The 24,398-nt window shown below is 48.7% G+C and overlaps 9 protein-coding genes across 9 annotated transcripts; 6 read left to right on the top strand and 3 right to left on the bottom strand.

Annotated features, from left to right (window-relative positions):
• Positions 1-147: 147 nt before the first annotated feature.
• F4812DRAFT_429345 (ATP synthase E chain-domain-containing protein) lies at positions 148-1,436 on the bottom strand. The gene is made up of 3 exons (XM_047934266.1): positions 1,032-1,436; positions 770-956; positions 148-716 (listed from the first exon to the last, which is right to left on the bottom strand). Exons 1-3 carry the CDS (start codon positions 1,053-1,055, stop codon positions 643-645), a joined length of 285 nt encoding a protein of 94 aa, XP_047789711.1. The 5' UTR covers positions 1,056-1,436; the 3' UTR covers positions 148-642.
• A 201-nt stretch (positions 1,437-1,637) lies between these two features.
• On the top strand, positions 1,638-4,305 carry F4812DRAFT_395278 (WD40 repeat-like protein). The gene is made up of 2 exons (XM_047932158.1): positions 1,638-2,027; positions 2,108-4,305. The coding sequence occupies exons 1-2, from the start codon at positions 1,899-1,901 to the stop codon at positions 4,061-4,063; spliced, it is 2,085 nt and encodes a 694-aa protein (XP_047789710.1). The 5' UTR covers positions 1,638-1,898; the 3' UTR covers positions 4,064-4,305.
• Positions 4,306-8,994, bottom strand: F4812DRAFT_471475 (uncharacterized protein; the record flags this gene model as incomplete). Its single annotated transcript, XM_047939093.1, has 2 exons — positions 4,306-8,193; positions 8,244-8,994. 2 exons carry the CDS (start codon positions 8,992-8,994, stop codon positions 4,547-4,549), a joined length of 4,398 nt encoding a protein of 1,465 aa, XP_047789709.1. The 3' UTR covers positions 4,306-4,546.
• Positions 8,995-9,633: 639 nt separating this feature from the next.
• F4812DRAFT_395123 (proteasome subunit beta type 7 precursor) lies at positions 9,634-11,431 on the top strand. The gene is made up of 4 exons (XM_047932157.1): positions 9,634-9,952; positions 10,051-10,816; positions 11,061-11,141; positions 11,297-11,431. Exons 1-2 carry the CDS (start codon positions 9,827-9,829, stop codon positions 10,741-10,743), a joined length of 819 nt encoding a protein of 272 aa, XP_047789708.1. The 5' UTR covers positions 9,634-9,826; the 3' UTR covers positions 10,744-10,816; positions 11,061-11,141; positions 11,297-11,431.
• Positions 11,432-11,719: 288 nt separating this feature from the next.
• Positions 11,720-14,523, top strand: F4812DRAFT_451241 (glycoside hydrolase family 37 protein; the record flags this gene model as incomplete). The annotated part of the gene is made up of 8 exons (XM_047936182.1): positions 11,720-11,901; positions 11,956-12,200; positions 12,280-12,442; positions 12,511-12,572; positions 12,797-12,977; positions 13,051-13,084; positions 13,209-14,079; positions 14,270-14,523. 8 exons carry the CDS (start codon positions 11,720-11,722, stop codon positions 14,521-14,523), a joined length of 1,992 nt encoding a protein of 663 aa, XP_047789707.1.
• A 261-nt stretch (positions 14,524-14,784) lies between these two features.
• Positions 14,785-15,729, top strand: F4812DRAFT_429338 (uncharacterized protein; the record flags this gene model as incomplete). Its single annotated transcript, XM_047934265.1, has 1 exon — positions 14,785-15,729. A coding segment is annotated over exon 1 (170 nt), but the record flags the coding sequence as incomplete, so codon positions are not given.
• An 81-nt stretch (positions 15,730-15,810) lies between these two features.
• F4812DRAFT_429335 (DUF1692-domain-containing protein) lies at positions 15,811-18,247 on the top strand. The gene is made up of 4 exons (XM_047934264.1): positions 15,811-16,309; positions 16,372-16,552; positions 16,607-17,369; positions 17,421-18,247. The coding sequence occupies exons 1-4, from the start codon at positions 16,117-16,119 to the stop codon at positions 17,592-17,594; spliced, it is 1,311 nt and encodes a 436-aa protein (XP_047789705.1). The 5' UTR covers positions 15,811-16,116; the 3' UTR covers positions 17,595-18,247.
• Positions 18,248-19,254: 1,007 nt separating this feature from the next.
• Positions 19,255-21,958, top strand: F4812DRAFT_395027 (uncharacterized protein). Its single transcript, XM_047932155.1, has 3 exons — positions 19,255-21,487; positions 21,541-21,679; positions 21,736-21,958. Exons 1-3 carry the CDS (start codon positions 19,579-19,581, stop codon positions 21,833-21,835), a joined length of 2,148 nt encoding a protein of 715 aa, XP_047789704.1. The 5' UTR covers positions 19,255-19,578; the 3' UTR covers positions 21,836-21,958.
• Positions 21,959-22,597: 639 nt separating this feature from the next.
• Positions 22,598-23,905, bottom strand: F4812DRAFT_451238 (threonine aldolase; the record flags this gene model as incomplete). The annotated part of the gene is made up of 3 exons (XM_047936181.1): positions 22,598-23,423; positions 23,491-23,749; positions 23,824-23,905. 3 exons carry the CDS (start codon positions 23,903-23,905, stop codon positions 22,598-22,600), a joined length of 1,167 nt encoding a protein of 388 aa, XP_047789703.1.
• Between the last annotated feature and the right edge of the window lie 493 nt (positions 23,906-24,398).

Here is a 24,398-nt window from a genome sequence, read left to right as displayed (position 1 = left end):
CCTAAGTATATAAGTAGATCTTGGCCTCTCTGCTTTTTGTATCTTGGATCAATAGGTATTGCACTCTAGATTAGAGGCACCTAATCGAGAGCACCCGATTATTAGAGTTTAGGTTAGGTAATATCCTATCCGCCCACCCGTTATTGCCTCAGTATTTACTCTCAAATCAATATAATGTTGGCAGGCCTCTTTTCGCGCAGTCACTCCGCCAGACGTAGTAGACACTATATTTGAGATTGGGGAAGTGACAGTTAAAATAATATATAATTCACTTGAAGAAATTGAACCCCAGCCGTCAAGGGCCGTACTATAAACATGACGGTCGTGCAAGATCCGGCCATCCCAATGCCAAATGGGTCTAGGTTAGCATAGGTAAGTCTTCGTATTGTACACATGTACAGCGTGAAACCCGAGGAAATCTATGAGGTGCTTTTTTTTTCTTCTTCTTTTCTCTTAGAACCGTATCGCAACCATACACAGAGCCTGCAAAGTCGTCGGTAGAGGAAGCAGCTTCGATCCAACTTCGGCCGTACTGAGTTTTTTTTTTTCCTGGCCCTTCCCTTGGCCTTCCCTCCGTCTCTGCCTCTAGTCTCTAATTGCATTTCCACGCGCACCGGGCCTGGTAGTATTATTATTACATCCCTATGGATTTTGCGCTGCGAGGGCATTAAGATAGGCTTCCAAGTCAAAGTTGGGGTCCATCGGATCTTGGTTTACTGATCGTATCGTTAGTATCTATTTGACTTGTGCGTGGCTGTTGAAAACGTACGAGGACCCTTATTAGAAGTCGCAGGAGGGTTCTTGGCCTTCGCATACTCGGCCTTCGCCTTTTCTATTAACTGCTGCTTATGTTCATACTCCTTCTTTGCTGCGGCGGCCTTTTGCGAAGCGTTGATAGTTCTCTGGTGCGTTAAACCGTAGAAAACACCCAGGACAAGAGCCGAGTACCGGAGCACCTATCAAAAATATGCTTGTCAGTTATGGCTTCGCAGCATATCTCGGGCATACGGCAAAGCTAGCGCAGCACGTACGTTGACTCCCGAAGTGGTAGACATTGGGCCGATATGTGATAAGAGACGGAACGAGCGATCGATCAGCGGTGCACGGAACGGCGATGGGATGCCAATTGGCCCTGTTCCACGGGAGGGAGGAATTATCGAGGGTCGGGGGTTCGAGGTGGGAAGTGGAATGGTGAGAGAGTTGTTACGGAAGTCTGTGATGGCGTCGGGAAATTTCGCAGACTTAATTTTCACAAACCGAGCAGAAGCCACCTGCTAACCTAGAGGGATGTCGATACATGTGGTGGTACGAGCCGAGCTAAATAAGTGGGAATCAAACAGGTATAGCAGGTCTGAAACGAGCCAATGAAAACTAAGAACCGTAGGTAACTGGTCAAGTAACTTAATTTTTTTATTTTTTTTTTATCATTCTTTATTTTGAGACCTCTTTACTATGTAGTGCCTACCTAACAGGCTAACCTAACATACCTAGGTCCTATGTAGCTTAGGTACCTGTAATGTACTGGACACATGCATATTGTAAATTACCTAAGGTACCTAACTAAGGTAGGTGGGCGCACAGATGCTACCAGCGTCGCGATGTCCTGAGTCCCGACAAAGGAACGCGCATCGTTAAGGTTAGACGTACATAGTACTTCGTAGTGCCCGTTAGAATTTCAGTAACCGTCGCGATCTCCTTAACTTTAAACACTCTTAGTAAATCTCCAAATCTCTAAATACTTGCCTGTACCTAAATTGCGCCAAACCGTTGCGCACGTCTAGAAGAATATCAACAATACTTATAACACAATACCTAGGTGCACCACATCCGAATAAACCAACAACAACAACAATAACAATAACAAATTCCACCCGGCATGGGCCTCGGTGGAGTACAAGATGCAACAACGTCGAGATGAGATTCTAGCAAAGAAGGCGAAGCTCGCCGAACTCAAGAGACAGAGAGAATTAAGAGCTAGTCAGGCAGCCTCTGTTTCTAGACCTAGTATAGGCGGCGGATCTAGCGATGTCAGTCTTCATTCCGATCCGGCCATTTATCATTCTGGTAGTCATTCGCCCTGCCTCTTTCTCGCTAACTCCTGTCGTAGCTCATCTCCCCCACACCGGGTCGCGACAATCGCAAGGTCATCGAGTCCTTGATTAATAGTCTGGTGGGCGAAAGTCGACCTGCGTCTTCCACCACAGGCGTAGCATCCCCTGGCCTCCGAGGAAGTCGACCCAACAGCGTTCTCAGTGCTGACGAACTGAGCGGTGAGCATTCGGAATATGCTTCCCAAGTAAACGGCCAGCCTGCCTCGACCCAACCGCAGGTCTTAACAACCGTACCCCTTCAAACCGTATTCGAATGTCCACCGTCCCCCGTCAAGGAGATATTTTCCTACAGCAAAGGCGTGCAAACAACGGATGACTGGGCTCCCCCGGCCACTAGACCTAGAGCCTTTTCGGATGCCGAAGATGAGGATCTTCCTGCCACCTCCACTCCCAACAAGCGGTTGAGCAGATGGAAACGCGACAGGGAAGAAGAGCTACGTCAAAATTTACGGTTGGAGATCGAAGAGGAATTAAAGGCAGCTCGGGAGTTGATTACCGATGGCCCCCTGCAGACCAACTCTACCGTTACATCGAATTTCCCGGCTAGGGCGTTAAGTAGCGAGGAGCTAGAAGCTGTCGTGGCATCTGACGACTTCGTTGATTTCGTCGAACGTTCAACCAAGGTTATCGAGCGAGCGCTTGACATCAGCAATGAGTACGATATCTTAACAGACTATTCGCTCCAGGCCCACGATATCGAGGACGAGGATGAACAGGCAGGCAATACAGGCGGGAAGGGTCGCCGGCGAGTTAAGGAAGTTGTTCAATTTTACGATGATCGGTGGTCCAAAAAGCGTATGATCAGCAGCATTGATTTCTCGCCAAAGTTTCCTGAGCTTCTGCTGGCATCTTACACGAAAAATCCCTCCGCTCCCCATGATCCTGATGGCGTTGTGCAAGTATGGAATCAACATCTCCACGACCGACCTGAATTCCTCTTCCACGCTCAGTCCGATATTCTTACCGCAAAATTCTCCCCCTTTCACCCCAATTTAATCATAGGTGGCACATATTCCGGGCAAGTCCTCCTATGGGATACCCGGGCCAAATCCGCCCCTGTACAAAAAACACCGTTAACAGGGTCCGGTCATACGCATCCAGTATACTCAGTCGATATTGTTGGTACCCAGAATGCGAATAACATCATTTCGGTTTCTACCGACGGCGCTTTCTGCGTATGGAGCGTCGATATGCTTTCCCAGCCTCAAGAATCGCTTACTCTCACAACGCCACCTCCCAACAAGTTCGAAGACCTCGCGCCGACCACGATGGCCTTCCCTCAAGCAGACCCAACCTACTTCCTCGTTGGTTCTGAAGAGGGCCCGATTTACCCATGTCACAGGTATGATCGCGCCGGCGCCAAGGCAGGCGTCGACTCTCGCGTTTCCTACAAGGGGCACGCGGCCCCCGTTATGAGTGTTGATTTCCACCCGGCACGCGGCCCCGTAGATCTAGGCGACCTAGTTCTTTCTTCATCCCTCGACTGGTCCGTCAAATTGTGGAAAGTCCGCGCCCCAGCTGCAACTAGCACTATCGTCGAGAGCGCCGGCACTGCCGTACCCCCGCTCCTCGATTTCGTCCGCGAGGACGTTGTTTATGACGCCGCGTGGTCGCCTGTTCGCCCCGGCGTCTTTGCCCTTGTCGATGGAGCTGGCTCCCTCGAACTCTGGGATATCACCGTTGAGATCGAAATCCCCGTTGCCAAGATCAGTCCTACACCCCGCAAGGACGGTCGCCAGCTCTTGAGTAAGAGTCTAAATAAGGTCGCCTGGGAGACCAGCGAGGGCAAGAAACTGGCTACGGGTGGTATTGATGCCGTAGTCAGCGTATTCGAGGTCGGCCCCGATTTAGGTGGAAAGGAGGCAGTTCGGAGCGAGGAGTGGACCAATGTCAAGAAGCTTGTTGCGAGGCTTGAGGCTGGGGTTAGTGGAGGGGTTAGTGGCTTTGCATAAGCGAGCGATCATAATCGGAGGGTTTTTTGTTTCTAGTGCTACTCTTATTTGATTGTTGGGAGAGGAGAGCTCTTTCGGCCGTGGCCCTCGTGTTAGGAGGCAAAACGTGGGCTGGCTACCGTGCACAGGGCTATTATACCCAGCCCGAAAAATGGCGTTTGTCAAACGATGAGATGACATGGCGAGTTTGGTGTCGTGCCAGGTAGCCAATAACCTTGCCTGGCTATAACTAGGATTTTTAGATACTACTTGTTGATTAGCATACGCTTAATTAACCTGACCTTATGACGGGGTCCAAGAAAGGGGCTAAGTCTTTAAGTTAAGTCGCCGCATTATATTTATCTTGGCAACGTATATTCTTGTAGTAAAACATTATCGTGTCCAATGTCACTGCTCCCTACAAACTAGAACATACAAAGGTTCGATCTCATAACATACCCTCATCAATGATCGTAACTAGAGCCACCTCTTGATGCTCGGTTCCTATTCAATGTCGTCGACGGCCCAAACACCTACGCCCTTTTTCTGGAGGCTACCTCGAAGTTTTCCGAGCACGGCCGCCCTGCGCTCTCGCTTCTCTTTCACGGCCTTCTTCTCCGCATCTCCAAAGCCGCTTAGCTTCTTGCGCGGCGGAGTGTTCAACACGCCTCCGCCGATACTTCCTGATACCGAGTGACGCAATATGCTGCTACGCTGTGGCGTGCTCTCCCGCATTGAGCGCTCTGGAGAGAATACTGACGTAGATAGCCTCTTGGTGTTTGGTGTGGCGAAAGGTGAACCCTCGCGACTGCCTGGGCCGTACGGGTTAACCACCAGCTTTCGCATCTGGTTCTCGAGGACATCGATATCGCCGCTGCGTTTCTCGACCATGGTGGTCAGTTTGGTAATGGTGCGCACAACCGCTTCGATAGTCGGTGTTGGACCGCCCTTTCCATTAGCGCTATTCGCAGAGACGATCCTAGCCTTAAGTAGCGTTAAGTTTTCCTCCGCTTCTGTTAATAGCTTTGTAAACTTTGCGTATTCTCGTCGTAAATCGCTCTGCTGCGCTGCCTGTTCGGCACTGAGGGGGAGACCTCGATTTGCGATAGTCTGTTCCGGATCAACATATGAACTGATGATTTTCTTGAGATCTGCCTGCTTATTACGATCGCGAGCAAGTTCACGCTGGATATCTTCGCATTCTGCGACTTTGCCTGCCACATCTCTCACTCTTGCTTCTTCGAGGGAATTGGTCAAGTCATCGTCAATGATCTGAGCTAACCTCTCAAGCCCGATCAGTGTCCAGTTATCGGGAGTAGCCAAGTCCTGCCTCGTATATTCTTTTATATAGATCTCCTTATGTCCCTTAATGAAGCTCGCGAGGGACCGCGCATTCAGACCAAGAGTATCAATCATTGAGTTGATATCTCGGTAAACAGCCTCAACCTGTGCAGGTACACTATCACCCGCCGGTGGAACTGCACCTGAGTGGGCGATGAATTCGTCGAGCTCCAAAGTCGGCTCCAGCTCTGCTTTCAGCAGGTTTTGGACAGCATCATCCTCTTCGTCGAGGAGTAACTGCTTTTCCTCGGCTTCCTTTTTCGCCTTCGCTTTCCGCTGCTTCTCGATCATATCTTCGAGGTAGGCGGAATTGGCGACCGAGGGGGCGAGCTGAGACTGCTGTCGTCTAGGTGCACTAAGAGCTTGAGACGCCATACCAGGTGCACTAAATGATCGCGATTGATCTCTGCCAAGCATTCTTGCCGGTACCGAGCCTCGCACTGGACTTGGTGAGCGAGGACTAACGGGATTTGGTTGGGGGAAAATAGGAGCATTTCGGCTCAATTCGCCGAAAAGGCTGCGTCGGTCCTGATCTGGACGAGATATGGTTGAAAAGCTTCCTGCTAGGCCATCAAATGAACTTTGGGGTGTAAATCCCGGGGTCTTACTGATACTTGCACTGGAAGGGCTGAGATCTTTAGCAACGTCAACGCCGCTACCTTCGCTAACGGCCTCGGTACCTTCCTCCTCCTCCTCTTCCTCAGACAGGTCATCATCCTCACTATCTGACGGAACAGGGGGAGGATTTGAGGGGAACTTGAATCCAGGACCAACGACCTCGGATGGTGGCTTAGCAATGGGAAGTGCAGGTAACTTAGTTTGATAGGCTTTCGGTTGATTTATAGAATCCGGTGGTAGGGGCGAGTCATCAATGGGTTTGACCTGAGCAGCAGTCCCGGGCAGTGGAGGCAGAGTGTTGTATGCCTTCTTATTGAAGACAGGGTCAGGTGGCAGAGGTACATTGTCAGTAGGGGGGGGTGATATTTTGCGTGAGGTCTCATGGTCAGTTGGTTTGGGGGTTGAATCTGCAAAATCGGGCGGCAGAGGTACATCTTCCGCCCTGGAAGCCGTGTCCTTAACTTCTGAAATGGCAGAAGATGTCGAGGAGTCGCCTAATGAGTAAGTATCTTTGCTAGTAGACTCTGGAGGAAGAGGTGCGTCTATAATACCTTGAAGAGGCTTAGGAGTTTTTGGCTCCTCTTTTACTCGAGTTTCAGATGCTGGCGTCTGAGAGACAGAAGATCCAAAAACGCTGCTAAGGCCGCTAGGAGTTTTCGGTTGGAATTCGAAGATCCCCTTGCCTGGCGACGCTGACGATGTGGGCGACATAAATTTAGATGGCGCGGGCGTTGACGTCGGTGTAGTTGACTCCACGTTCGTAGATGGCGCTGGCTTCCCAAAAGAACTTTGTGACCCAGCTGCGAATGGGTTCGCAGCGGCAGGCTTTGCCGATTCATCTATTGTAGCTGCAAAATTCGAGCCAAACAATGACTTCTCCGTCTTAGGGGTCTTTTCGTCAGTATCGTTATCTCCCGCATTTGGATCACGTTGGAAACTAGACGTTAATTTAAACGGTTGTGACCCAAAAACACTCCCATCCCCTGTGCTTGGCTTGGAACTCGGAGCTCGGAATATGGAGGTAGTGTCTGTATCCATGGAAACATCGGGGGCGTCCGACTTTGTGGATGCGAATATACTCGATCCACTAGGAGTATTATTCGCCCCAAAAGAGGTAAAGCCTCCCTTGTTCGCGAAACTGGCAAACCCACCACTTGAATTGGTAGGGTTGGAGTTTGAATTCGCGAACGATCCCGCACTGCCGATATTGTTAGCATTGCTAGTGAAGCCTGCTTGGCCGAAACTAGGCGTGCTAGATGCGACAGATCCTGAAGCCCAAGGTGAAGCCCTTGCACCGAGTCCACTCGATTGCCCAAACGCTGGCGCAGTACCGGTGCCAAAATTTGATGTGCCAAAGGAGCTTTGACCAAATTTCGGTGCCGTGGAAGCAGCACCGGTGCCAAAACTACTCGATCCAAATGAAGGCTTACTGGCATCGCTTGAGGAAGGCTGAGCTCCCCAAGGCGAACTCTTCTGGCCCAAGGCCGAGGCGCTACCAAATGCCGCCCCCGCCGTCGTTGGTAGGGCTCCAAAAGCAGACGAGTTTGAGGTAGCAAATGGGTTTGGTTGGGCGGGTTTCGGAGTCGTCGTTTCGGTAGAGCTTGTCGCGTTGCCCTGTACGGCTACAAGCCCAGGGTACGTAGTCCCCCCCCTAATAGATTCAGAATATACAACCCACCAGACAGAGAGTACACCTTCGGCGTTCAGAGCCCAATAACCTGGTAATGGGCCGGGCGACTGATCTAACTCGTCGGTAGGTATAGGTTTGTAAACACTCTCTCGACTGGACAGATCAAGGGCTGTGCCGATTACTGGTGGCGTCTCCATTCCGTCACCCATCGGTAAAGTGGCACGTTTAGAGTCATCGGCCAACTCAGTAGTAGTGAACACATTCGATGGAGCACCTGGGGCCAGCGGCGTCTTCGAGCGCGTAATTAAACCGATATCTTCTCTAGCTGTGGAAGAGCAAATGATGAGGTCTGAGAGATTTGGTGGGAAGTCCTTCAGCCGCACAAGCGTGTGATGCGGGGTTTGGTTGGTGCCAAAGGGCTCTACGGGGTCGCTGAGCTCTTGGAATTGGAAGTTCTCCTTTTGTCTTGTAATTATGTGGCATCTAGTCCGGGGAGTGTCTCCCGAAGCAAATACGTGGAAGGCTAGGAAAAGATCGTTCTCAAGCCAAACCAAGGACGAAACTGAGCAGTCATTAGCTTGGAAAGTTGCCCAATGGAAACAGGAGACCTACCAAAGTAATTTGCATCCAAATCCGGTGGCCTGGGAATATTTGCTTTCACATCGCCATTGGGTAGCATCTGCTGTATGAAACCGTCACCAAGACCAGCAACCAACTGCTTTCCCTTATTACTCCAGGCGACGCAACTAACTTGATTCCTCAAGATCTGTCCGGTAGGTCGTGATATAAAGTTACGGTCCTTCATGTTTGCCATTAAAAGGTTGCCTTCACTCGTTACGACGGCGCATAGCTCACTCATCTCCAAACTGGGGTTTGGGGCCAGAGCCCTGAGTGACTCGCCAATCGTGGGTATCTCGAAAGCGACTTGCGTCGAGCCTTGCCGTATCGCTTGGGTCTCATACACTGCTAAACCTCCACCTTGCTCGGCCGATAATATTAAATAGGCTCCGTCGCTGGTAAATGCCAATTGAGATATTCGCGTAGGCAAGGATAATTTTAATGGAGGCTCGAAATTTCGGATGTCGTTGTCGCCATCTTTAGGGCTCGCAAATGCCTTTCGAACAGCTTCTGTGGTGGCTAATACGACGCCATCAGGAGCAGCGGCAGCAACAAGGCCTTGTCGCGACGCGATGCTAAGAAGGGAGGCATTATCGGCGGGGGGCGGAGACCATTGCGACGTTAAACGTAGCTTAGCATCACCAGATAATGACAAGAATCCGAGGGCTTCGGTCTGAATAGGATCCGAGGGCCCTTGAACGGCGCCCCCGGCCGTCTGTCCCGCATTTACGAAGCTGAAAGCCATTTCAATGGCAGAATAGATACTTGTTTCACGAGAAGGTGTTCATAGAATACTGGATATCGCCTTAGTAGATAGAGTCGTCGGGTATCGGATGCTTCGAATGGTATGAAAGACAAAGCTTCCAAGATAGATCTTGGCGGACGAAGCTCTTCAATATTGGTCTTATTGGAATACTTTCTGGTGTAGAAGTATCTTTCAGGCAGGCAGGCCTGTCTACATGAAGGAGGGTATGTGACAGCAACGTAAAAAGAAAAAAAAATATATAAAAGTGAAGTGTGTTGTACAATGGCGCGAGAGAAACTTAAGCTCAAATTTCTAAAGACGAGATGCGCCTAAGAAAAGGTAAGTTACCACTGCGTGCCTAGGAACGTACCTACAGATATTCGCGTTACCCCTGCAACTGCGTCGGAGCTTGGGATTGGTTGGCTAATATAATTGACCAAGTACTGTATACACTGTATATACCTGATAGATATATATATTTTGCCATAGTTATGATGTACACTATAAGTACTTTTTGCTGTTACCCCAATCAATGTACATTGTACAGTTCTGTTAGGCAGGCTAGAACGCGTGCACTGGGCAGCTGGGAAGAAGAAAGGTAGGTAGGACCAATGCAGGCAGCTACCTAACTGAGGTCCTTAGTCGTCATCCGCCTTATTATACCCAATTCGCAGCAAACAACCGCATTCTCTTAGATCTAAATCCACGATTTCACTACCACCAGCATATATCCCTTTTACACTCCCAATACGTGACTGCTATATACCAGGTCGCATCGGAGTTTCACGCCTTAATCTACTCTAAGAAAAGGATCGTCATAAAACAAGCCAGCATGCCTGGTTTCGACTTCTCAAACTACAATCGTAATGCGGCTCTGCACGCCCGAGGTGTCCCGCTGCCAAAGGCAACTAGCACCGGTACTACGATCGTTGGATGCATATTTGACGGAGGCGTCGTGGTTAGTATAATTTTTTTTTCTCATTTGTTCTTTTCAGATTGCCATCTCTAGCTTTCCCTTCAAAATGACGGCACTAACGCAAGGCTGACCACAAACAGATCGCAGCTGATACTCGAGCTACTAGCGGCCCTATTGTCGCCGACAAGAACTGCGAGAAGCTGCACTATATCTCGCCACAAATTTGGTGCGCCGGTGCTGGTACCGCCGCCGATACAGAATTTACCACCGCCCTCATCTCTTCCCAACTCGAGTTACACTCTCTCTCGACTGGTCGGAAACCCCGCGTTGTTACATGCATGACTCTCCTCAAGCAGCATCTCTTCCGATATCAAGGTTATATCGGGGCGTATCTAGTCGTTGCCGGGGTTGACCCTACGGGAACCCACCTGTTCACCGTACATGCCCACGGTAGCACAGACAAGCTTCCTTATGTCACTATGGGTTCCGGATCGCTAGCAGCCATGTCCGTTTTCGAATCGCAGTGGAAGCCGAACTGCACCAAGGAGGATGCCATAGAGCTCTGTTCACAGGCTATTCAGGCCGGTATCTTCAACGATCTGGGGTCGGGATCAAATGTCGACATAGCTGTCATTACCGCAGACAAGACTACCTTACACCGTGGCTTCGTCAAACCGAACGAGCGTAGCCAGAAATTGAAGAACTACAAATTCAAACGCGGTACTACAGCAGTACTTAACGAGAAGATTATCACCAAGGATGAGATCGGAAAATACGTCAGCGTGCACGAGCTGGAGTCGGCAGAGGGTGAACGAATGGATGTCGATTCGTGAGATAAGGACATGTACCGTTGATCCTCTGTACCGATATATTATGGTAATGCAAGAGTGTTATCCTATCAACGACGTATGTAATCCATACAAATGAAGCTGTGAAGAAAATTCTTATTTAGTTATGGTTATGATAAGACGCTTTACAGAATATCGTCCATGGTACATTGTATCCAAGTAAATTGAATCTTCATCCTCCGGGTTAGATACTTGGTTCATACACTATCTACCGAGGACCATATTCGCATTAAACGTATAAATCATTACCTAGGTAGTATTTAACAATCTGGTCGACGCAATACTAATGCTGTCTACCTTAGGTAGGTACGTAAACTCAACACCGCACCCGCCCTTCCCCAAAAAAGGGTCCAAAGGGGGAGCTGCGCTTTAATTAAGAAAAGGTTAGTCCAACCTTTCACAACAAAACTTGTGCAAACCTCCATAGATTACCTACCTAGCTGCCTAGGTAGGTATGCATGCGGGGAATTCAACGCATGCGGAGAAATCACCTCAAAGGATCAAATTATTACACCGCACCTACGCTTACATTACCTAGGTATCCACCTTCCTCACATACCAAGGCATATAAGTCAGTTATCATTAGCTAATCTCCGCCCTAATATCCCCAAGTTAATTACCTAGGTACCTAAGTAGGTAGTTAGTCTTGTAGGTCAACATCACAAGTGAGGATATGAATGACGGTGCTTGCTTGCCCAGCCACTACTCCAGCCGGGGTATAGGGGTATAAGCAAGTCTGCTGACAGGCTAGGTAATACCTAGGGTAAAGCTAAACAAGATAGCTTCCAAAGTTTTCCACAAGTAACGGTCTATAAATTCATGAGTTTATACCTGTGAGGCTCTCTCGTACATCCAAATTGTTCTTGCCCCGGATGGTCCCCTTCTTACTCTCTCTTTGTTCCACCTGTGATCCCGTACGACCCAATTCATCGTCACACTAGAATCTCGGACATAGTGTGAAATGGCAAGCCTAAGGCACATAACGGCGGCATTGGCTTTTGCCTCGCCTACAGTAGTCTACGGTCTCTACCAAAACGGCTCGAGCTTCTCACCTTGCGATTCACCCCTTTATTGTCAAGGTGAAGTTTTAAAGCAGATCGAATTAGCTCGGCCTTTCTCCGACTCCAAGACATTTGTAGACCTGTAACTATGACTTTCTCACCTAGACTGAGACCGCATCGGCTAACGAACGAGCAGGCCAACTAAGGTGCCTCTAGACGAGGTTCTAGCTGCCTTTGACAAGCTCAATAAGCCGCTCAGTAACAATACGGAGCTTCACGACTTCTTGTCAACTTACTTTGGTCAGGCCGGGTCCGAACTAGCTCAGGTTCCTGTAGACCAGCTAGAGACCGATCCCACATTCTTAGACGGCATTGATGATGCCGTGGTCAAGCAATTCGTGCAGAAGGTCATCGACATATGGCCCGATCTGACTAGGACTTGTAAGTAGCTTGTCGAGACAACGATATGGGGATAGAATATGCCTTATCTAAATCAACCAATACTAACTAACTGTTAAAGATGTGGGTGCTGCCAATTGCACGGGATGCGTGGGAAGTTTTATTCCTATCAATCGCACTTTCGTCGTCGCTGGTGGCCGGTTTAGAGAGCCTTACTACTGGGATTCATTCTGGATTCTGGAAGGTTTGCTAAGAACTGGCGGCAGCTTTACTCAAATATCGAGGTTGGCCTTTTACCTGAATCCAAGGCTTTATAATACAAATCTAACCTAGTGTTCTAACACTCCACCAGGAACATCATTGAAAACTTTCTCGATTTCGTTGATAAATTCGGGTTCGTTCCCAACGGCGCACGTTTATGGTACGAACAAAACCCCCTTTCCTTTTCCTCCACGAGTCTCAACTGAGTTCCCTAACTATATTATTCATAAATCGCCTTGGGATATAGATGCTAACAAATCAAATAGTACGTAAACCACACAATTCCTCACGCTGTCTGCCTATAAATCCTTACTCGACAAGAGATGCCTGTTCGGTTTGAAGATGATTACCTTGACGAGAAAATTGACGTGTCGCAGATTATTTGAATCGCTCTCAGCCGCCCCTCCTGACGCAGATGGTTAAGACTTACATCGACTATACAAACGATACGAGCCTTCTCGAACGCGCCTTGCCTCTACTTATCAAGGAGCATAACTTTTGGATTGAGAATCGCACATCAGCAATCACGTTTGGCGATGAAACCTTTCATCTAGCACAGTAGGTGGCATCTAGAGAGTCTATATCCACGCTTTGCTTAATAATATCTTAATTGCTAATACCAAATTCGTAGCTACGGAGTCCAGAACACTGAGCCACGACCAGAGGTATGTGGTTACTATAATTCTCCCTTTTCTTTTTAGCCTCTCCCCTAAAAGTCAAGGAAGCTACATAAACCTAGCAGTTAGATAGCCGCCGCAACTTTTGTCACACCTCTAACTTACGATGTAGTCATACCGAGAGGACTATATTACGGCCAACAATAGGTCCTACTACGCAGCTTCTGGTATCATCTATCCCGAATCACGCCCTCTGAATGAGAGTGAGAAGGCCGAGCTCTACTCTAACCTTGCTTCGGGAGCTGAATCTGGATGGGATTACACCGCACGATTCATTGCTAACCCATCCGACGCCGCCAGGGACGTTTATTTCCCGCTGCGCTCTCTCAATACGAACAAAATAGTTGCTGTGGACCTGAACTCGATACTGTATGCTAATGAGATAATTATTGCGAGTTATCTAGAGAAGAGTGGTGACAGCACGTTAGCTACGGAATTTGAGCAGTTAGCCAGAAATCGATCAGAAGCTATGTATGCGCTGATGTGGAACGACAAGTATACGAGCTATTTCGATTATAACCTAACCTCGGGGACCCAAGATATCTACATACCACTGGACGCGGATGCTACCACGGCGCAGATATTAGACGCTCCCGAAGGTTACCAGGTTTTCTTTCATATCGCGCAATTTTACCCTTTCTGGTTAGGTGCAGCACCTCCGCAGCTTAAGAACAATCCCCTGGCCGTGAAGCTCGCATTTCAGCGTGTTTCCGACTTCGTCACTGAGAAGGCTGGCGGTGTAGCCGGCACGAATTACCGAACTGGCCAGCAGTGGGATCAGCCGAACGTATGGCCGCCGCTGATGTATGTGCTTATAAAAGGCCTGCTCAACACACCCGCGACTTTCGGCAAGGAGGATCCTGCATACATCGAAACCCAGGATCTTTCTCTCAAGCTAGCACAGCGCTACTTGGATAGCACGTTCTGCACATGGCGTGCAACGGGTGGCTCTACGGATGAGACGCCGAAACTAGAGGGACTCGGTCCAGAGAATGTGGGAATTATGTTTGAGAAATGGTACGTATTAAAGTTCCTAGAGCGACTCTGGACTAAAGCTAACGTGGTTGTAGTACGTCGTTCTCCTCTTCCGCCATATAGTTTTTTCTACTCTTGAACGCATACTTGATTAGAAGATATATATTCAAAGCCTCGATAAACACTAACTCTTCGTAGATTCCGACGATTCGACCAATGTTGCCGGTGGCGGAGGCGAGTACGAAGTCGTCGAGGGATTCGGATGGACGAACGGGGTACTGATATGGGCGGTCGACACGTTTGGCAACAAGCTGAAGCGGCCAGATTGTGGCAATCTGACAGCAGTTAATCCCGACCGGAAATTGAAGAAGCGGGATAACTTTGGTCAACGAGCCGTTGAGTTATCCCCATATGACGCTAGGTGGATAGCAAATCCCCGCCGATCATCATGAAGAGGCCTAGATGCGTTGAATCGCCCGGGATGTTAAACTCATGATAGACAATAGTATGTAGAGGTGGATCTCTAGATAACACAGGAGCTGCAACTTGGTATGATATCCTGTACCTGAAAGATATTTATAATTCGTTATTGGCACAAGACATGAATTATATATTGATTTCTTCGCTTCTTTGGCACAAGTGCCGGGTAAAGTAACTATCACATAGATGAAGCGTAGTAATTATTATTATTATTATTTTTTAAAAAAAAATCGAGTTTACAATACCTCCTCAGGAATAACAGGGTACAGGGTGATCTGTTGTATAGATGTTAGTCGACCCGAAACTCCTGGGCTTGACCCCCTTTATATAATGCATTGTTCATTAACGGAGTTGAGATGCTATCTCCCCAGATAAGGAATACTGATCTACCGACATCTTGTGGGTCAGTCTACTGTGATGCCACCTCACTACGAAGTATGGCCGCCTTCAAAGTTGCATAGGTAAGACTATTAGCTGAGTTACTTCGTTGTTACTAACATGGTATATATATATGTATAAAGAAAAAGAAAAGCCCATAGGTGCTCGATGCCTACCTAAGATAAAATAAGCAATATGTATAGTATCCTAATAATCCGTTTTTAGCAATATCTCCGTCATATATGATACTTTTACCGCGCAAGCCGTTGGTCCTATCTACGTTGACAGACCGCGGACTCGGCTTGAGATCATGAACAACGCTGGTAACAAATATTGGTCCAAAGATGAAGAAGATCTGAAGCTCGTCTGCGATAGCTTAGTTATCGCTATTCTCTGGGTATACGCATCGGAATATAAGTTAGATAGTGAGTGGTCATTTCAATTTGTCACGCTAGATTCCGATGATACTAATATAGTTAGTTAGTTGGATGTTTAGTTCTTGCTTACATACAACCGGGCTTTGGACAGTTATGTTTCATTTGACGGCAGCAAGCCTTCTGGAGAGAAGGAAGTCGCCTTAAAGGGCAAGGGATATATACCAGCTTATTTGGGGAAAGCAGTGAATGTTACGTGGCTTGGCATGTTCAGGTTTTGACGCATCTCGTCGCAGCTGTCGTCGCAGCTAAATTCATCCAGTCAGCCGGTGCAATCGGATGTGAATAAGAGGTACCCCACTTGAAATGTATAAATTTTGGAATGGATAGGTACCTCAGCTAGGCAAGTCTGCATTATGTACATCCTGATGCAAATATGCCCTTGCAAGCGTGTACGTAAGCTCTTGGAGGTATTTTAAGTGCATATGTTCTAGCCCGCCTTTAAAACTAGCCCCCCGGTAACATGCAGTTGGTCCCTTGATCTCGGTTCAATTGTTCGCTGGAAAGGTGAAGGTGGCCTTTCGATTAATACACGTATCTCAAGTTTGCATCTATCACGCCGAACCGGATATTCCAATGCGGCGTCTACGGTGATTTTATATATTTTTCTCTATTGGTTCTGGTTATTTGCCTTGCCATTGACCTTTCCTACAACCTTAGGTACCCAGGTGCTAAAATAGTCCAATTCGGGTCAAGGTTTTGTTCACGTCGCGCAGAAACTCGAGTTGATTTGACCTGCGCAGCGTATCCGACATGCCTCCGAAATCGAGATTCACAAGGCTAGATGCCTTCACTAAGACCGTCGAAGATGCGCGCATACGAACTACCTCCGGCGGGATCGTTACCATCGTATCCCTCATCATCGTTCTCTACCTTGCCTGGGGGGAATGGTCAGATTACAAGAGGATCGTTATCCACCCCGAACTTATCGTCGACAAAGGCAGAGGTGGGTTCAATGCCAAAATGCTCCCCTGTCCATCTTCAAGATTCTTACGCCCTCGATCGCAGGAGAGCGAATGGAAATTCATATGAACATCACTTTCCCTAGACTGCCTTGCGAGCTCTTAACCCTCGACGTGATGGACGTTTCCGGCGAGCAACAGCATGGCGTGTTGCATGGTGTGAAGAAAGTCAGGCTGCAGCCCATTTCGCAAGGAGGAGGTGTTATTGATGTTACTGCTCTATCTCTGTGAGTCAGATCATCTCACAATCTGTCCCAATTCCACCCAGCTAACCAGCTCAGCCATGGTAAGGAAGAGACCGCCCAGCACCTGGACCCCAACTACTGCGGCCCCTGCTATGGTGCCCCCGCCCCAGCTAACGCCGCGAAACCTGGTTGCTGCAATACCTGTGACGAGGTTCGGGATGCATATCAGCAGGCGTCCTGGGCTTTTGGTAGAGGCGAAGGTGTTGAGCAATGCCTGCGGGAACACTATGCCGAGAAGCTAGATGAGCAAAGACACGAAGGGTGCCGGATTGAGGGAGCAATTCGCGTCAACAAGGTTATTGGTAACTTTCACTTTGCGCCGGGCCGAAGTTTCAGCAGCGGTAACATGCACGTCCACGATCTGAAGAACTACTGGGATAGCCCGGTCCGCCACTCATTTGAGCACGAGATTCACCAGCTTCGCTTTGGACCTCAGCTCCCTGAAGATATCACCCGGAAGCATGCCAAAAATAGCCCCTGGACTAACCACCACATCAACCCTCTTGACCAAGTCAAGCAGACCACCGATGACCCTGCCTTCAACTTCATGTACTTTATCAAGGTTGTCCCCACTGCGTATCTACCGCTTAGCTGGTCAACGACAAACGGACACAACAAACAACTTGACGACGAGATCTGGTTGGGAGGCCTAGGTCACGCGACCGATGGCAGCATGGAGACTCACCAGTACTCAGTTACGAGTCACAAGCGAAGTTTGGCTGGCGGCGATGACGCAGCTGAGGGTCACCAAGAACGCATGCACGCGAGAGGTGGTATTCCAGGTGTATTCTTTTCCTACGTAAGTACTTTTCTCCCGCTCTAGTGACGGACGACTTCTAACAGGAAATAGGACATTTCTCCAATGAAAGTTATCAACCGTGAGGAACGCGCGAAAACTTTCACCGGCTTTCTAACCGGCCTATGTGCTGTGATTGGCGGTACATTGACAGTAGCCGCGGCTGTGGACAGGGCTGTATTCGAAGGTGCGACGAGGCTGAAGAAGCTTCAATCGAAAAATCTTTAGAGAGAAGAATACCATTTGGTACAATTTCAAGTGTAACTTACAAGCATTGTTATGATAGGTTCTTTGCTGGATTCAGTAACGCATAGGAAAATGGAGTTGCCGGTTAGATTTTAGAAATAGTCTTTTTCCTCGTTGAGATGCTCAAAGTGTTGTGTTTCACCAGTAGTTGTTATTTTAATTCTCTACGTACCTTAAGATAGGTATATTGTGTTGTATCCGCATGTGTCTATTTAATCTTTTCTTTAGGTAGTTTATTATTCGCCGAATTTCTTCACCCCTTGACGTCAATCTCCCGAAAGAATTAGTTGAACCAGGTACCAGGTATATTATGTAATTGTTCCTGATTTCATTTCGACCCTGATAGGAATGTTCATAGTTGGAAAGTAGGTATAGGTGCATTTAATCCGTACCTCACCGGCCTGGTAGAGGTATATCGAGTTGAGCTCCGACGATTGGCCAAGCGGTCAAGATCACTACTCCTGGGATTCCTGGGATTCGCTAACCCTGTTTGGAGAATATAACCACATCATTTTACTGCCAGTGGCTTTCTAGATCCACAAGGAATAGTCTAGGCAATGGCGTCAGGGGGGCGACCAACTTAAGATCCGTTTTTCCACTCTTTGAATGCTGAGACTTGGATTCGTATGCTGTTTGTTTCCGATTGCTGAGCACATGCGTAGTTCGGTCATATTTTACGAGCTACATGTACACTATTGTGGAAGGCCACCCTTATGTACAAGCTGCCTGTTCATCATTATATGCATGGCGCTATCATTAGGTAGGTATATAAAGTACCCGCATATGCATCAATGGTAAAAAAAAAATTAAATTGAATTTATTACATAGTAATGTGCAGTACCAAGTACATGTACATGTAGGTACCAAACTCTCCTTTAGTCACTACCTAGGTCCCCCCCCAATCAACCTGTCCTGCAGGATGCACTGATGCAGGCTATATTATTATTAGGTAGCCAAGTCCAATGTTCCCTATGTCAAACTCCCCTAATGAGGAAAGGCTGCCCCCGGATTGCTTTCATTCATTTCGGGAGACCATGTGTACTACATTAGGTATGTACCAAGGTATGTATGTAGGTAGGCAGGGTTAAGTACCTCCTAGGTCGTTACCCGTCCGTTTGTGTGGTTGTGCACTAACCTAAATAGTACCAGTAGGGGTTTGGTAGGTCACTAGGTATGTAGGTAGGAGCAATCTGGCTGGCTCCTGGCTATTCTCTTCGACCCTCTCCTTCTGACCATTGTACCCTGGGGTAATGTTCAAAAATCATCTTTGATTGTTCACCTTCTCCCCAACCTAGCCTACACCTATTTTTGCTCATAAAGTAAAGATTCACTTTCTATTTCATATTCTCTGCCATCCTGTTGCCCAAGCTAGGTACTCATTTGGTGGATTATTTCATCGTCCGTTCCTTGCCCCTACATGTAACTTGCTAAGTTATTATTTGTACCAATACCAATCACTTTTTCTCGCTCTTTTATCTCTTCTGTGATCACCCCTTTCGTCAACCTTCGGCCTCATTGTATATTTCCCATACTGCCTTCGTACATAATTGCGCGGCATCCAGAAGAAGTTGGCAATTGTCTCTTGTCAATCCTACACACAGCACATTACCACCCTCCTAAAACAGAAGACTCCAGTTTGGCTCACTTCGATCCTCTATATACGCCGATCATACTGTCGCAATACCGCTCCCCAGGTAGATATCCAAAGCCGACTTAATGTTTTATGCGCTCCTGGAATATCGCCTCTACAAGCTTCGTTTTCGATTTTCGAATATCTGTCAAATACCTTTGATTTGAATTGCGGACTGCGCCTTGCTCGGCATTCGGTTACCATCTGAATTCGTCCTAGTCGCCTGGTTTCCAGGCGGATCGGGAAATCCAACAATACATACGACCTTGTTTCGAGGTCAATTACCCTTCACCAAACACCTGTTTTGATCACAATCTTGATAATAATCGCCTTACCATGTCCAACCGGCCCAATTTTATCGACCTAAGGGCCAATTCCTCAGCCTCGGTTAACAGCAGTGCTTCTCGTCCCTTAAGGTCACCACGATTACATGTTGCTGGCGAGGTTCCTCCCGCCCTATCTCCTCTCGATGCCTTCGCCGCTCAGAGTCGCTTGCTCGCCAAGCAGCTCGAGGATAGCGCCAAAACCGGGAGACGGATGAGCCGTTTACCCCCACTGACAACTGACAGCCCATTGATTGTCCAAGGTCGTTCCGAATACTTTCGCTCTATGTCGTACGACTCCTCCGAGGAACAACCTCCAGAGACTCCACAGCAAAATACCGGGCTTGGATTGACTACCGAGATTGAATCGCCATCTGAGCGCCCTGTTTCGATGCACCCTCGAATGAGTCGCATACCTCCCACACCGGACCAATCGATCCCAGTTCCCCCAAACCCGTTTCTCGAGAATGCACGTGGTCGAAACCTTGAGAAGCTTCAGGAGGACGAGGGGATGTATGGTGCGCGCCGAGAGGAATCGCCCGGCGACTTGGAAAGTGTAGCGGATAAGACAGCAGACCATAAGCTGGCAGATGATAACATCGAACCCAGAGAGCTTTCGCCCACGAGCACACGCTTTCCGTCCTCGCCAGAGAAGCTCACTAAGACGATATCGCATGAATCAGCTGGGTTGGTTCCGCCACGGCCTATCTTTCCGAAGCGTTCTTCGAGTATAATGTCGGCGCCCTTGGATGCCAATAATGACGATACCTTAAGTGCTTCTTTTCACTCACAGCCAGCACGAAAGCTTTCATCGGGCAGTAGTTTCTCGGGGCCAGGTCTTGCATCACCAATTGCCCATTACCAACGATCTCCCTCAATCAGTTCTGAAGCTTCTGCGCCCCTGCCACGTCCTGCTTTCAACTTCTCTCGACCGCTTAGCCGGACTGGTACACCAGGTCTAGACCCACCGACTCGACAAGCTTCGTCGGACAGCCAGCCATCCTTTGTGCTTGCCGACGAGACTGCACACACACCAGTCAGCATGCACAGTGAGGCTTTCTTAGAGAGCAGTTTCACAGAGGATGGGAAAGGTGCACCTTCGTATATTTACTCTAAATACGCATTGCCGAGAGGTAAGTCGTTACAGCGCAATTCGGTTATTTTCCGCGACCCTGAGCCATCAAGGGCTGGTCAAGCACCGCCGTCGCCTCCTACCAGGCCTTCAAGTTCCTCGTCGAGAATGCAAGAAGGTCAACACGGAGCCGATTCTCTTCTAGGACGTCCATCCGTGGAACGAAGTAAACTTTCGAATCAAATGTCTCTAGAAGAGAGACAACCGTCACCTGATCCTAGTCGCCCGTCAACTGACACGACTAGGCCATCGGAGGACGCGCCTAGAGGGCGCACGCTTACATCCCCACTCCACGAACAAGCTCGAGGGCGAACGTCAATGTCAGTATCTACAAGCGACTCAGCCAGCACCATTAAGCCGCCGAAATCGCAGCATTCTAATGCGCCTACGGCGTCTGAAATGAGTGCGGAAGAGCATTTGGCGAAGGGCATCAAGTGTCATGAGGAAGGTTCCGTCAAAGAATCGACCTACCACCTGCGACTTGCTGCGCGTGCCGGCGATCCAACGGGTATGCTATTGTATGCGTTAGCTTGCAGGCACGGGTGGGGCATGCGACCGAACCAACGAGAAGGCGTTGAGTGGTTACGGAAAGCTGCTGACGTTGTTAGCGCTGAAATTGCGGAAGATGAGGATCAAGCCAAGGAGGGTAAAACAGTAGATTTTATGGATCACAAAACCCGTAAGGCCCAATTCGCCCTGAGCATTTATGAGTTAGGTGTCAGCCATATGAATGGTTGGGGTATCGAGCAAGACAAAGCACTTGCATTGCGATGTTTCGAGATTGCCGGCAGTGAGTGAATTATTACAAGAAATTCGTGAGACGTGATCTAACTAGTTTGACAGGTTGGGGCGATGTTGATGCCCTCGCCGAAGCTGGCTTCTGCTATGCCAAAGGTGTGGGTTGTAAAAAGGACCTTAAGAAGAGTGCCAAGTTTTACCGCATGGCTGAGGCTAAGGGCATGAGCATGCCGGGAAACAGCTGGTTAGTTCTATTTCAGCTAGGTGGTGCAACGCCTTGGACTAACGCTACGTCAATAGGATACACAAGTCGAAATACAACGATGATGCTGGCAGCCCGAAGTCGAAACGCGGCCGCAGCAAGTCGAGAAGTAGAGCGATATTCCATAAAAAGACATAAGGAAAGGAAAAGGGAGTAAACCCGGAGGCAGGCTACACAATTATGGTTCGAGTCGGTTTTTTTTTTTTAACTTGCCCGGCGTTTGGTGGCAGCATATATCCAACAAAAGCAGCAAAATACTATTCCAGTGGCGTGACGATCAGGGGCCAGGTTGCATTCCTTCTTTACAAACTATCATTTTACGCATAATACTCGCGATTATGAGCCAGTATCAAGGGGAGTATACTCTCTCGTGCCGGAGCTATATCACGCGAGGGTACAAGCAAAGTTCAGGAGGATCGTGTCGATATCTGGGTCAACCGTATATACGAAGAGCACTTCAGAAAGGAGCAGGTTCTTAAAAAGATAAAATACCCGTATGCGTTGTATATAATGGAATCCTCTACACAGGCCGACAAGGAAAGCGTCGAGGAACAGGTTGTGGATGGCAAGGAAGCCAGATCTAGATAGTCCCAAGTTTTGGGAGAAGGTGATGCTGAGAGATATATGGCCCGCTAGAGAAGCTGGGTAATTTCTAAGATTTGTCAGGCGTTGTTCTCGACAAGAGCAGGGCGAGTTTCTCCTGTTAACTCTTATACTGTCAAACATATCTATTGCTACTGCACAGTGTGTGCGTAGACCAGCAGAACCAACTCAGAGCTTTGACATTCTACATAGCAGTGGGTTTTCGTGTATTGTTCTGTCTATATTGGCTAGAATCTACCCCCCTCCCCGTGGGTGAGTTTTCTTGAAAGCACAACATATTAGATCAACTCGGCCACGTTAAGAATTATTTCCATAAATGCCTCGGTGTTCTGCCTCCTCTTGATTCCCGTTTGGGTCGCCAGCCCCTTTCTCAGCTGCCAATTTCTCAAAGACGCCTCCCAGTCTTTGGATAGCTTCCTCGCCGATCTGGTAATGCGTTATGATGCGTTGACCGTTAACTTTTAAGCCGGCTTCCTTAGCCAACTCGATAAATCTAGGTATGCTGGAGTTTAAAGATCTTAAATCGAGCCAGATCATGTTCGTCTGGACGGGAACTAGCACCCTACCACCTAAATCTGTCCACATCTTCTCGACGCGCTTGGCAGTCGCGTGCGTGCCCTGCAGGAGCCCACCCTCGCCATTCGGTCCTTTCCCGAAGGTGACATCGACCGCTACCCTAGCTGCGGCCGTGACGACACCGGATTTATGCAGGCCGCCTCCAATAGCCTTTCGCACCCATCTAGCGTGCTTGATGAGGGGTTTGCTGCCGACAATTATGCTTCCGATCGGAGCCCCCAAGCCCTTGGAGAAGCATAGAGAAACAGTGTCAAAGTATTGGCAGTAGTCCTGGAGCGAACCAGCGCCGGAGGCTACTACCTCCCATAGCCTGGCACCGTCGCAGTGCATGCGTATGTCATTCTCCCGCGCGAACTCTGAGATCCTTCTCACCTCGTCCAAGGGCGTGATCAAACCGTCCAGTGTATTTTCGAGGCTGATGACGCGTGTCGGGCAGGAATGCACGTCGTCTCCAAGCACAATGTTGGACTTGATGTCCTCTAGCGTCAAATATACGCCATTGCTAGGCACTACGGGAGTAATCATAGCGCCAGACAGAGACGAAACGCTATATGTAGGAGCCGCAATGGTTAGTCTCGGTCAGGTAGGATACAGAAAGGAAGACAGGTTTTTACCCTCCAGCCTCGTATACAATAATATGAGAACGGTGGTCAGCCAGCACGCCATGGGGAGGCTGAGTGAGCAACGTACGCAGGGAGATTTGGTTCCCCATGGTGCCGGAGAGCACAAATAGGGCAGCCTCCTTACCTGTTAGCGAGGCTACATGGGCTTCCAGGTCGAGGGTGGTTGTGTCCTCCTGATAGACGTCGTCCAAAAACGTCGTTTGCTGAACAGCGAACAGCATAGCCGGAGTTGAAGTTGTCATAACATCGCCTACGTGCCATAACAATGTGTAAGTGATGTAGGGCAGATAGGCCAAGGGGGATGGCGGTTGACAAGCTGCTTACTTCTAAGGTCAAAAGCGGCAGGACCTCGATGACCTAGCCAGGTTCCGGCCAAGTCGTCTTGGGATTTCCCAGGGGTAGACATAACGGCAGATGAAGAATGAAAAGAACTGAAATGAAGCACGGGCCGTAATGGGACGGGAAACAACCGCGGGGTCGACAAGCATTTTATAGTCCATTTTATAGTCTTGCCTCGGCCCGTTGACCGGCCGAGTCTGGCCGCATCGGCAAGCACGGTTTTAAGGAGAGGTGTTCCGAAGACCCCCATGGCTGATTCTTCCGAGGTCCTAATGGTTCTAGCGAGGAGGAGGTAGCTTCTTTGCGAGATTGAATAAGCTAAGGCGGATCGTACAACCAGATGGTATCGGCTACGCACCAACCGTCCTAAGTATACTGCCAGCTGCGCAACAGGTGGCAGGCGTACAGGTCAAGCCAACCCAATGCGAGCCGACTTTCCTCTGGTGTGAATGGTGTAGGTGTGCGTAACGACGATGAGGTATAGATTAGACGTAGAGTACTCATGTCCACATTAAAATAATACATATACATTTACATGTACATATACATTTACATGTACA

The sequence above is a fragment of the Daldinia caldariorum genome, assembly GCF_022478825.1.
Source record: "Daldinia caldariorum strain CBS 122874 unplaced genomic scaffold F4812scaffold_9, whole genome shotgun sequence".
Classification (NCBI taxonomy): domain Eukaryota; kingdom Fungi; phylum Ascomycota; class Sordariomycetes; order Xylariales; family Hypoxylaceae; genus Daldinia; species Daldinia caldariorum.
Note: the sequence above shows the minus strand (reverse complement) of the source record. Positions and strands in the feature narration are given on the sequence as shown.